General features: G+C 44.5%; 1 protein-coding gene across 1 annotated transcript in view; it reads left to right on the forward strand.

Moving 5' to 3' along the window:
* Positions 1–13,545, forward strand: part of LOC148014870 (uncharacterized) — a 92,549-nt gene that overhangs the window by 498 nt on the left and 78,506 nt on the right. Inside the window, exon 2 of the mRNA XM_087665142.1 lies at positions 4,113–4,240. Within this exon, the coding sequence (XP_087521268.1) occupies positions 4,113–4,240 (128 nt within the window). The remainder of the gene's footprint in view (positions 1–4,112; positions 4,241–13,545) is intronic.

Below are 13,545 nucleotides of genomic sequence, written 5' to 3' on the forward strand. Positions count from 1 at the left end.
GTGCGTTGTGGTAATGGCACGTGCTTCAATTATTTCTGAACCCTGCGACATTTACACTGCAAGAAAGGGCACAAAGGGTTGTTGGCACCTGCGTATTGTGGCAACCTTTCCAAAATACACAGATGCCTATATATGCAAATGCACACTTACTGGCCATCGGAAGCCAATGATGCACACTCATGCATGTGGACATGGATGTTTTGAATTGTTCTATTAGTGCACCTTGAAAGCAAAGAATTTACAGCTTGCAACTTGGACTTGCAGATGTTATCGAATGGGGGATAGTTTTGTGTCTTTGTTTTCTCGAGTTAGCATGGTATGGGCTATTATCAGTGTCTTCAAGGAGTAGTGCTGACCAGCAAGGCTTGATTAGGGCACAAGTGATAATGACAAATTAACAATCACATTGTCTCCTTAGAAACAGCCCCTAAAATGGCGAACTTAACTTTTCTTTAAAATTTTCAGTCCGATGAGGACAAATCTTTGTCCAAACTAAAGGGGAGAGGCATTCTTTGTCCCCTCATTCTTGATATTCAATGCCATCATTATCACACACCACCAACCAGTCTTTTCATGCCAGTCCTTGTTGCCACAATTGTTGCCTGCAGAACTGCAGCTATTGCTATTGATGATGCTTCTGTCAGCCTTCACGGTTTCTGCAACTGTGGGTGATGCTATCTATTGCTTCCATATTGAGGAATTGTTTGCCGTCCATAAGGTACATGCTGCACATTATTCCCTAAGGGATCAACATGTTGTTGAAATGGGGCTCCCTGCATGCTTGGCATTACAAGTGCCCGTGTATGTAATGCTTTTGGCCAAAAACATTGCCTTTGAGCCTCACTTGGCTGTTAGAATGCGGAGCAATCTTTTTCCCTTTAATATTGGGAACTAACCACATAAATTCAGCAAATTGCAGTTGTTGAATCAATTGCTGCAAGTTCATAACAATGCTTGCCAAATTGTGTGAACACTGCATTTGCTTCTTGAGCACCTTATGTAAAAAATAACAGGTATGCTTTGATACCATGTCAAAATAAGCGACAGTGCAAAGAGATAGTAGGGCTTGCGGCGAGTAACATAGAGTGTGTATGACAAATGTTGAGAGAGAAGAGAGACTCAGAAACGCAAGAAGAACACGGTGATGGTGCATTGAATCATGCTATGAGGAAAAAAACTGTTACAACAAAGCCGAAGCTCAAAAGATAATTGCATTGTCCTGTTTGAATTAGGTGGCATCACCTGTGGGAAATTTGCACAGTGAAGGGAGCAAAATGCAGTCCTTCGGGCAGTGGGCTATCGAAGTAATCATTGGAAGGTGAAGGACAGTTGTTGAGGGAGTGAACCGCAATTCTCTGATGTTGTTAGAGATGTGGAAGATGTTCACCAGCTATATCGAGGGAGCAAACCGCAATACTCAGATGCCGGGGAGTGACTTGGGTAGTAAAACGCAAATCCCAAAATGTTGGAGTTGTCAAATGTAGGGAGAGCAGCCTAGACACTAACGCTAAGTGGATAACGATGACGCCGAATGATGGAAGATGAGCCGGGCCGCAAAAATGTAGGTCCTAGCAGCCTCTGGTACAGACGGGTGATGCCAAGTGATGGAGGAGAAGCCAGTCTACAAAAACGTAGGTCCTAGTAGCCCCTGTGACAAACGAGTGATGAAATCACCGATGCTCGGTGATGTGGATTGCCGCTAGAGGCTAGGATGCTGATGCCAAGCTAGGGATGGTGACGCCAAGCAAGGAGGTCATCTCCACATTGAAAAACGCAGGTGAAGGTGGAGCTTGATGGAAAGGGTTTTGATGCCAAGCTAATGATGGTGATGCTAAGTGGAAAATGCTCCAAACGCAAGGCTTGATGTTGGAATAGTGTGCCTGAAGTAGAAAAAGAAGGATGAAAGCAACCATGAACCATGAATTGCAACACCCTCTTGAAGGGATGTGAGGGCAGTGGAAGGGGCTGGTGAGAGAAGGGAAGGGTGTCTGATGACAGAGGAAGAGGGGTGAAGAATGATTGAAGAGTGGTGGGGTGGTGAAGAATGACTGAAGAGAGAGATGCGGTAGGAGTGAATGGACTGCCTATTTATAGGCATAAGTTGTCTAGGGTGGTGCACCACTGTGTGGTCGCCCATTGAAAAAGTGGCCAAAATGTGAACGCCAGCCCTTTTTGGGGATATTAGTACGAAACCTTAAATGAAGTATGTGAATTGAAGAAGTGGTTTCTCAACACCTTGTACTTGTGGATTGCATGCGATTAAGCTGAATGCTCACCAATCATACTTGTTGCTTGCCGTCTTGAAGCATTTTCAGCATTCGGTGACTTAAAACCATGTATTGAGTGCTTTGAGGAGGGGATTCCTGTTCCTCACTCCTATTACCATGCTGTGTGACATCTTTTACTATTTGCCCCTTGCTGTACACTGTTTTCAGCAAGTTAGAACCTTGCTGTAAATGAATTACTGCAATCCAAAATACATGTATTTGCTCCTTAAGATGATCACAAGCTCACCTCCTTCAGAAAGATGATGATGTCCCGGCAACAAAACTATGAAACTGGCCTTCGGAAGTCCAAAGGTAGTAAACCATATTTTAGTAGACACTTAATGCAGCTTAATAGTAAATCCAGCAAGAAAATTCCACACTTGACTACAGGTGGAGTGTTCCTATCATAGGTGAGGGAAACTTTGGAAATGTGAGTTTTCAAAGGGAGCGAAACAGGAACGGGAACACCACATCATCAAGAGAAGATGATGGTTACATGATATGAAGCCTCTTGGTTGTGAGTCTCTACAAGAGTTTGCCAAGGATGTTCAAAGCTTTGGTACTATCTTTGTTTGTTAGTCTTGTGTGTATGCCAATGGTATTTTCCCTAGGAACATTAGATGGAGACATTGGGGGTTTCTCAGATTTGTCCTATGCTTTTTAAATCTGCGCATGGCATTCTCAGCCCAATCCTCTTCTCTGCAGCCCATGTGCCCTGTTTTTTTGGTTTGGATGGCCACTTCTAGGTTGGGCAACACAATTTTAGGCTAGGCAGACAGCAATGTGGCCATTGCACCCATGTATATGCTTCCCTTTGTATGCAACCCTTAAAGTCTAGTCACTTTGTTCCTTCATCATTCATGGTGTTCATCTCTCTCTTCTTCCACCCCCCCCGTCCTCCCCCCCCCCAATTGGGGGCTGAAAGACATGATGGTATACACTAATACCATTTCTAGAGATAGTGGGTTTTGTGGAGGGAGATACAAAGTGCACAACAAAAACTGAGACAAACAAAATCAGAAACACGAAAGAAGATGATGAGTGAAGAATAATGAACATTGAATCATGCGGAATAATTCATGCTGATTTAGTGGAGCTGAGCTTTAAGATGACTACACTGTCCTAGCTAGCTAGGCGGTAGCACCTAAAGGGAATCTACACTGTGAAGGGAGAGAAACATAGTCTCTGGGCAGCAGGATATGGAAGTAGTCTATAGAAGGAAGGACAGCTATAGAGGGAGTGAAATGGACTCCTCAAGGGCTCTCAGAGTGAAGAAGATGATAATCAGCAAGTAGACCAGCAAAACACAGATCTGGCTGAGAGGAAATAGTGGCCAGCAACTCAAATCATCTCCAGATGACTGTCAAACAACAGGGCAGCTTGTTGGGCTAAAATGCGGGTGGTGTTGATGATGGCAACAACATCCAGATGATCTATGAGAGCAGGGCAGTCAATCTGGGTAGCAAATGTAGGAGAAATCTGCACTGAAGATGAAAGGCATGTGGGCAGTAACCTCTGACAGTGTGGCAGTTTGCGTGACATCCAGCTAATGATGGCAACAGCTCCAGAAGACACTGGGCGGCAGTGAGGAAACAGCAATACTCATTACTTTTCACGGTTTTTCATTTTCATTGTTATTCTCGAGTTGAAACAGCAATACTCATTACTTTGTTCCATAGGCCTTTTAGCTTTTTAGAGACATAAATCTATTGTTCTTGTGTTCTTTCTTTTGTGTGTGTGTTATAAGGTCTTAATGGCAAGATGCGGTTATAAGGTCTTAATAGTAAGATGTGCAGTTTTTGTTTGGAATGTGTCAAATCTGATGCAATATTTGTGGTGCTGCAGGTTTCATGTTGACAAGTTATCTTCAGCTCATGTTTATCTGAGGCTGCACAAAGGCCAGACAATTGACAGTATAACTCCAGAGCTTTTGGAGGATTGTGTACAGCTTGTGAAAGCAAACTCAATTCAAGGTGGATAAGGCTTCATGATTATTTTCATAAATAAGTGGGAACATTTAAACTTGGAAACTGAAGATCATGTTGTAAGCTTTAAAAAGAAGCCTGTGACTGGAAATGTGTTAGTATGGTATGATTTTTCATTTGCAATGCGTTCTATGAAGTGATTCGAAATTTGGTAATGCATTTAAAGATAGAATACGTACAAAATGTTCTTCCTCTCGAATATCAAGTTGTTTACACAGGAATCAATTGTCATAAACAAGCATATTCCTTTGCTCTTTATTGACATTAAATGTACTGGTTCAGAAGCATAAACATTTAGTACAATTTTTTAAAACAATGAAAAACTCGAATTTAGTGTCTTAACTTTGCTATTGATGAGTTCATTTGTAAGCATAGCCAAAACACAAATGGTGACGCATGATGAATTCATATTGAATTGACATATCTCACTTTATTGGTCCAGTAAACTCTTTTTATCTCTGGGAGTTTTGTGTTGCTAGGGATTCTTGTTCTAGAATAGGGACACATGGAACTTACATAGAAATAACCCAATAACCCAATAAGCTATAAGGTTTTACTTATCCAGTTGAACAGAGGAGATGCCTTAGAACAGCTCTACTTTGGGAACACCAGAACTTGTTTGTTTTGTTACTAGGAACAGTGATCTTTTAGCCCATTTTCTCTGCTCACTAATAACACTGATTTTATAGCTTGATTAAAGTCTCTCTCAATAAGCTCCTAGTTGCATTTTAAAGAGGTCTCTATGTTCCGAGGCTGCATTATAGTAGGTGCACCTTCAGCCTGGTACTTGCTGATTACCAGCCATGCTGCTATCAGGTTCAAGTTCTTCAACGTCTTTGATTCAAATTCGTATTGAGAGTTTTTCATTTCATCCACCCCATACTTAGTTTACTTAGTTTTGCCCTTTAGATATGCCTAGATTGGTAGTTAGTGTGGCATACATAGCATATAAATGGTGGGCCATAGCTCTTCTTCATTGTGATACGATGACATGCAACTCACCTGTTCAGCCCTTGGAAATGAAGATGGCCTTTGAAGTGCCTGCATAAATCAAACCTGGAGATGAGGCACAACACAAGCCATACTCGTGTAGAAATGAAACGTAGGGGAATGAGATTAATTATCTCCTACCATAGAGCCAAACAGGCTCACCCTTGAGCTTGGGGCCAGTAGTATAATGGGCCAGGCTCACGTCACAAAGTGCTCGCATTTCATCCAACCCACACTGTCTTGGCGCGTGGACATGATGACCCATGCACCTAGAGTCCAAGTGTCATAATCACACAAGATGCAACACAAATGAACCACGGAGTCCTTTTTATAGGACTCCTTTACTACTATAGCCTTAGAACTATGAATATGAGTGAACTTCAATATGATTGAACTTTTAATGTGAGTGAACTTTGGGTGTGAGTGAACTACGATGTGAATGAACTTTTAATGCGAGTGGCTACAAGACCCCTTGACGGCCCTAGCCATATAGTGTAGTAGGGTAGGCCTTGGGCTTAAAATAAATCACCCACACCCTTAAACAAGTGGAAAGAAAGAATAACCATTTGCTGATGGTGGTGGCGAGAGAAGGATGGGAACGTGTTTTTGGGTACAACAAGAATATGCCTTCAAATTGGAAGTGGCAGCAGATCTTGAGTCTATGTGGAGTAAGATCACCAAATATGACTATGGATGGTGGTACTTGAGGAGCAACAATGGTTTTAGAGGGGAGATGGTGGATTTTCCCTTATAGAAGACTGTTCATGTCATGTAGTTGTAAAGAAGTAAAGAGGATTTCTTTTCCATGAACCACCATGCAATACCTTGGATCAATAGACATGAGGAGGATCCTTGATGTTCATGATGATGAAGTAAAGAGGATTTCTTTTCCATGAACCACTATGCAATACCTTGGATCAATAGACATGACGAGGATCCTTGATGTTCATGATGATGGGGCCTCTTATACATGTGATGAAGGCATAATTGACAACGATTTCTTCACCAATCACACCAAAGCTCTAATAAAAAATGTTAAAGCAAGAGAGTGCATGAAGTTTGTGTATATTATCCCCCCATGCATTGAGAGGGCTCTCCTCAATGCACGCATGTAGTTGCATTGGAATAGCTTTTTCCCCAAAATAGCCCATTACAAAAATGGAACAAGCTTTTGCTAATTTTGCATGTTTACTTAAGCTAAGTTTTATGAACCTTTGTAAGTCCAATGAGGAACTGAGTTCTAAGGCTAGCCATAAAAATAATAGTCTAATCAAGAGACACCTCATCAATAATAGTTCGCAATTCTATAAAAATAAATAAATCCAATGGTGCACCTCCAATCAACAATCCTGATGTTGGGTCAATGCTCAATTGCAGCATGTATGCATGCATGCACACGCATGCGTGCGTGCACACATACACATGTACAGTGAATAGTGAATAGCAAGAGAGAGAAGCTTGTTGGAAGGTCAAATCCTCTATGTGGGAATGATGGAATGAAAGTACAATCCCTAAGGTATTAGAATATCACACCCAAAGTGGGTGTTCACACGGGTAAAAGACTTTGTCCAAATAGAAGGTCAAAATTGCCTATGGATAAGGGAGTGCTCTTGTTAGAAGTGGGTATAACAATGGAAGTGTGAGAATTTGCTGCAATAGATTGCACAACCCAAGACAAAAGAGAGAGATTGCAAAGAAAAGATGAGCATTGCAAAAGAACTCATAAGAAGAATGCTCGGGAAATGGAATCCATAAACCAAGACAAGATGGTACAATTCAACAGTGAGTTTGTCATGAGGACATGAAGTTCGATGTTTTGCTTAGCACATGATTAAGTTATTAATTGAATGTGCAAATGTGAGATGCATATGTGATATGCAAGTTAGTTATTTCACAATGATGGGCCAAGGACCTTGAGATGTCAGTGTTGTCAGAGTGAAGCAATGCGGAAGTGAATGACCAAGACAGAGAGTGAACAGAGAGAGAAGAGAGAGAGAGAGCGAAACACAAAAATCTGCAGAGAAGAATGCTGTATAAGGATGCAGAAATATATATGGGTGTAGAGAGAATATTTACGTATGTCTCCACCTCAAAGATCTCAGTCTCCGTCAGTCTCGAGGGCAGTCTCCATGGTTTGCAGCTTGAAATCTATGAAAACAACTATCTGAGATTGCTGAAATTAGAGCTTATAAATAGGCTGGAAAAAAATGCCATAAATAATGTAGGTCGGCTGTAGCTGACCGGACAACAGCTGTCCGACTGTTGCCTGCTACACCAGCTTCTCTTGCTTCTCCTACCTATCCAGGGAATATTCAGCTCTAACATCCCCTCTCAGATCTTGGACACGACAGAAGGCTAAGGGATCTGGAGTATTGTCGAAGTAAAACTTGGGGAAGCGCCTTGGTAAACAAGTTTGCAAGATTGTCCTCTGTCTTGCAATAGACCAGGGAAATGGTCTCATGCAGAATCTTCTTCCAAATGAAATGGTACTGGATCTCAATATGCTTCGTTTGAGCATGAAACATAGGATTCTTGGCCAAGGCAATGCAACTCTCATGGTTGCATTGTAGAACGGTAGGACTTGTCGACGGGCAACCAAGATCCTCCAAGAGCCTACGAAGCCACATTGTCTCACATGTAGTAGAAGATGCCGCCCGATACTTTGCCTCAGTCGAAGAGAGGGCAACCGTAGGTTGCTTCTTGTTGCTCCAAGAAACAGCACCAGCACCCAAGGTAGAACAATAACCTGTGGTGGACCTCCGATGAACCACATCACTAGCTCAATCAGAATCACTCCAACTTGTAAGGACCAAGTCCTGGGCACTTGTGCCAGTAGGATAATAGATCCCAAGATTAGGAGTCCCCTATAGGAACCACAAAATCCTCTAAGCAAGTTGCCAATGCACCATCTTGGGTTCACTCATGAACTCAGCCAGCACAATGATAGCATAACGTAAGTCAACACATGTATTAAGAAGCCAGATCAAGGAACCAACCAACTGCCTATAACGGGTAACATCTGCCAAGGGAGAATTGGAATGAGCTGTAGCCTTCCAATTCAGGTCCATAGGAGTTGTAAGAGATTTGCATCCCTTCATCTCACACGTAGCCAAGAGTTCCTGTACATACTGCTGCTGGAAAATAAAGATCCCCCTCGGAGTTTGATAGATCTCATGACCTAGAAAGAAGTGAAGAAGTCCCATATCCGTCATCTCAAACTTCTCATAAAGTGTTGCCTTCGTCTGCTCAACCATGTGAGTATGGTGACCTGTCACAATCAAGTCGTCCACATAAAGGACAAACAACACACGACCTCCACCTGAGGTGTGTACATACAACTGGGGGTCGGCTTTGGAACGTTGATATGTCAGAGTGTAGCGACGCGGAAGCGTAGGACAAAGACTGAGAGAGCGAACACAGAGAGAGAGAGAGAGAGAGAGAGAGAGAGAGAGAGAGAGAGAGAGAGAGAGAGAGAGAGAGAGAGAGAGAGGAGAGTGTAAATGCAGAAAATCTGCAGTGTAGTATGCTGTATAAGAGTGCGGAAATATACATAGGGGCAGAGGAAATATCTGTGTCTGTCTCCAACTTGATGACCTCGATCTTCGTCAGCTCGAGCATAGTCTGTCTCAGCCAACAGATTTCAAGTCCAGAATCTGAATGAATGAATGTGTACTAGGGGCTGGCTATTTATAGCCAAGATAAGAACAATCACCAGCAGCAGCAGGTCGGCTGAATAAAATAAGCAAAAAACTGTCCAACTGTGTAGTAAACTGCTGTTTGATTGGACAAACCTGTTGTCCGGCTGAACCAGTGCCACGTGGCTGTACTATTGTCCAGAGAGAAACCCTAAACCAGCTTGTCCAGGGGATGACTCTACCTCTAACACCCCCTCTCAGATCCTGGACGAGGCATCAGACTAAGGGATTTGGAATGCTGATGAAGTAAAGCCTAGGGAAGCGCCTTCGTGAACAAATTTGCAAGATTATCCTCCTCCTTGTAATACTCCACATCAATGGTCCCATCCAGAAGCTTCTCCCGAATGAAGTGATACTGGATCTCAATGTGCTTTGTCCGGGCATGGAATACAAGATTCTGTATCAAGGCAATGCAACTCTCATTGTCGCATCGTAGAAGAGTAGGACAAGTTTGGGGGTAGCCAAGCTCTTCCAACAATCTCCGAACCCACACAACCTCACATGTGGTGGAAGACATAGCCCGATACTTCGTCTCAATAGAAGAAAGGGCTACCGTGGGCTGCTTCTTGCTACTCCAAAAGAACCTGTACCCAAGGTAAAATAGTAGCCTATAGTAGACCGCTGGTGGTCCACATCGCCAGCCCAATCTGAGTCACTCCAACCTGCAAGAACAAGATCTGAAGCATCTATACCTGCTGGATAAGAAATCCCTAAGTCAGAGGTTCCCCTCAAATACCGAAGAATCCTCAAGGCAGCCTGCCAATGCACCTGTTTGGTTTCACTCATGAACCCTGCCAAAAGACCCACAACAAAACAAAGATCAACACGAGTGTTGAGAAGCCAAATCAAGGATCCAATCAACTAACGGTAGCGGGAAGCATCCGTCAAGGGAGAATCTGAGTGTGATATGGCCTTTCAGTTCGGATCCAGAGGAGTAGAAATGGTCCGACAAATCTCCATCTTAAAAGTCACCAAGAGCTCTTGAATGTACCTCTGCTGAGAGATGAAAATCCCCCTCTGAGGCTGATAAATCTCATGACCCAAGAAGAAATGAAGAAGCCCCAAATGCGTTATCTCGAACGTTTGATGTAAAGCTGTCTTGGTCTCTCGGACCTTCTATGCATGATCCCTTGTCAGAATCAAATCATCAACATACAACACAAACAACACACGACCAACCTTGGAAGTGTGTAAATAGAGCTGCGGATCGGCCTTGGAGCGTCGATATCCCAACTTCGATTGAAGAAACGAGTTAATCTTCTCGTTCCATGCACGCGGAGCCTGCTTAAGGCCATACAAGGCCTTCTTCAACGTGTAGACTTTCCCATCTGAGGACCCAAAGCTAGGAGGTTGCTCAACATAGATCTCCTTTTGCAAATCACCATTGATAAAGGCGGACTTCACATCCAACTGATAGACAGGCCATCGCCTATGGCTAGCCAAGGCAAGAACAGCTTGAATAGTTGCCATACGAGCAGTGGGGGCAAAAGTATCATGGAAGTTAATGCCTGGGCGTTGAGCAAAACCTTTAGCAACAAGGTGAGCCTTGTGCTTGTCCAAAGAACCATCGCTAAGGTACTTGGTCTTGAAGACCCACTTGACACCAATCACCTTCTTGTGAGAGGGACGAGGCACAAGAGTCTAAGTGCCATTCCTCTCAATAGCTTCCCACTCGGCTTCCATAGCCTTTCGCCAATGATCAGACTGCAAAGCCTCCTTCACTGAAGTGGGCTCACAATCCTGTATAACATGGGTTATCAAACAATAGTTAGAGCAAACAAGCTCCATAGAATGTGCTTGATTCCTGCGTGACCTCTACGGTTCATCTTGCGGTTCCCACTCCTCAAGGACACCCTCGATCCATGAATCTCGGAGTGTGTCACGGGCCCAACGAGGAGGAGAGCGAACCTCTCCCTGTCGCTCTTTATCTACTGAAGACTCGGGTACATCCATCGGCAGAAGCTCCTCAGGGGTGGCTGTGGAAGGGAAGACTTTGAATCAGAAGAAGAATCTCCATCAAGAGGCTTTGGCTCCAAAGGAACTGTCTCAGGAGCCCAACTCTCCCCTGGATCTCCAAGGACGGGGTGCTCCTTACCCCCCGGAGTGGCCGGAACTTCCACGAATCGCACATCTCGGCTCGTGCAGACATCTCGCTTGACAGGATCAAACAGACAATAACCTTGGGACTGGGAGCTGTAGCCAACAAAAACCTATCGGGAAGCTGCCTCAAACTTGTCACGTTGTGTCTTCGGGATGTGCACATAGGCATCACACCCAAAGATCCTGAAATAAGAGACATTAGGCTTCGTCCCAAAGTAAGTCTCAAAAGGTGTTATCTTGTCAACGGCCGAAGTGGGAGATCGATTGAGGATGTGAATTGCGGTAGCTAAGGCCTCGGCCCACAGAAACTGAGGTGTCTGTCGGTGCTCCATCGTGGTGCATGCCATCTCGATCACGCTTCTGTTCTTCCACTCCAAAATGCCATTTTCTTGAGGAGTGTTGGTGTTAGCAAACTCCTGGTGAATGCCTCTATCTGCACAAAACTGAGCAAACTCATTAGACATAAATTCACCTCCCTTGTTTGAACGCAAGGTCTTCAGTCACCGGCCAGATCGGTTCTCCTCAAAGAGAAGCCAATCCTTGAAGTGAGAAAAAGCCTCTGACTTCAAAGTCAAGAAATAGGCCCATGTCATCCTGCTATAGTCATCTACGATCAACATGAAGTACAAGCTCCCCTTTAAGGACTCCGTCCTCATCGGGCCTTAAAGATCCGTAGATATAAGCTTCATAGGTGTAGTAGACCGCCTAGAAGCTTTGTTGGGAATCGCATCCCAATGCAATTTCCCACGAATACAGGAGACACATGGCTAATGGCTCACCACTATATCGGGCAAACCTCGGACAAACGATCCTTGTGACGCCTTCCGAAGGTACTCATAGTTCAAGTGGCCAAATCGAGCATGCCATATCTCGGACTGTCTGAGAGGTAAGAAGAAGAGAGATAAGAGGTGTAGAAGACTTCAATTTGTAGATTCTATCCTCCTCATACCCTGCAGAGAGAACTTGTCTTGATCCACGATCAAGGACTCCAACAATATCACTGTTAAACTCCACCAAGAGGCCAAGAGCACAATTCTTATGAATCGAAAGTAAGTGATATCCCAAGCCTGGCACATGCAACACCTTGGAAGTGTGGGTACCACCACGTCCATCGGGAATAAGCTGCATCTCACCCCGCGCAGCAATAGACATAGAAGAGCCATCTCCAATGAGAAGCTGTCTATGCGAAGGTCGCAAATGGGCAACACCAACGGGAGGAGGAGTCATGTGCCGGGAGGCACCACTGTCCACTATCCACTCACGAGCCTAGGGGGCTGACATCGCAACATCAGAAGTCTTCGGTGTAGAGTCCTCAATGACCACTAAGTGTAGAAAAGTAGCTGATGAGGGTGCAACCACCACTCCAGAATCCTTCGTGTCCTTCTTGTCTTTGTCGGGGCAATTCTTCTTCCAGTGACCAGTCTTACCACAAATATGGCAAGTCGATTCCTTCTCCTTGTCCTTGGATTTGTTGTTCTCCTTCTTCTTATTTTGGTCCTTTCCCTTCTTCTGAGAGGCTTGACCAACCAAAGCCTTTGATTTGGAAGCACTCTGTCCCTTCAACTGTTCCTCTTGGTCCAAGACCATAGGAATCAACTCTTCCCACTGAAGAGTCGACGCCTGCCTTGATGCAATAAGAGCGGAATAAAAGGTATTGAATCGTGGCGGCAACTAGGACAGTAAAGTGATTGCCATGTCTTCGGAGGAAATAGGCTTCCTCGCATTTTGAACCTGCATCTGAAGCTGCCGAAGCTTGTTGATGTGTTCCTGAAGCGAAGAAGACTTATTCATGGACAAGGTCCGCATCTGCACCTCCAAAGAAACCCTTTTCATCAGGGTCATCCGGTTGTACATCTAGTCGAGCTCCTGCCATATCTCTTGAGCCACCGTCAAGTGCTCAATGTGAGCGATCATGGTTGTAGTGCAACACAGAAAAAGAAAAGAACGAATCCTGGCATTTAGTTTGTCCCAATGAGACTGGGCCTTGGTCACCTCTGCACAAGCATTGGAAGAGAGTTTGGACTCATCTAGCACCGAGGGCCAGTTGATCTCCTCCAATACAAGCTCCTCCAGATCATAAGACTCTAGAATGGCCAACATCATCACCCGCCAAATGTGGTAATTGTCACCATCAAGCTTCTGATCCGATGCAAGAGCCGGTAGGACAGGCACCTTCCTGTCCATGATCACTTGGAACTCCAAATCAGCCTTTGTAGACATGTTCACCTGCAATGCCTGCACAAATGCAAAATCAGCCCCCTCTGAGTGTGTAAATGCAGCGTGTTAGGGCTGGTTCCTCCGCTGCCCAAACCTTTTTCACCCGCTAGAGGCGATGAAAAGGTAAAATCTGCAGTGGAGGCCTAAAACGCAGCCTTCCTCCCCTTCGAATAGCAATAACCTGCAGCAAATTCACCAGTTAGACTCCTTTCCCGCACGCCCACGCTCGCTTCAGCCTTGATCCGATGCACAGCCCTCCCACTCGCCCTCGAATCCTGGAAACGCAGCCTT

This window comes from Lygodium microphyllum, chromosome 24 (genome assembly GCF_053477565.2).
Source record: "Lygodium microphyllum isolate KBCC chromosome 24, Lygodium_microphyllum_v1.1.10, whole genome shotgun sequence".
Lineage (NCBI taxonomy): Eukaryota > Viridiplantae > Streptophyta > Polypodiopsida > Schizaeales > Lygodiaceae > Lygodium > Lygodium microphyllum.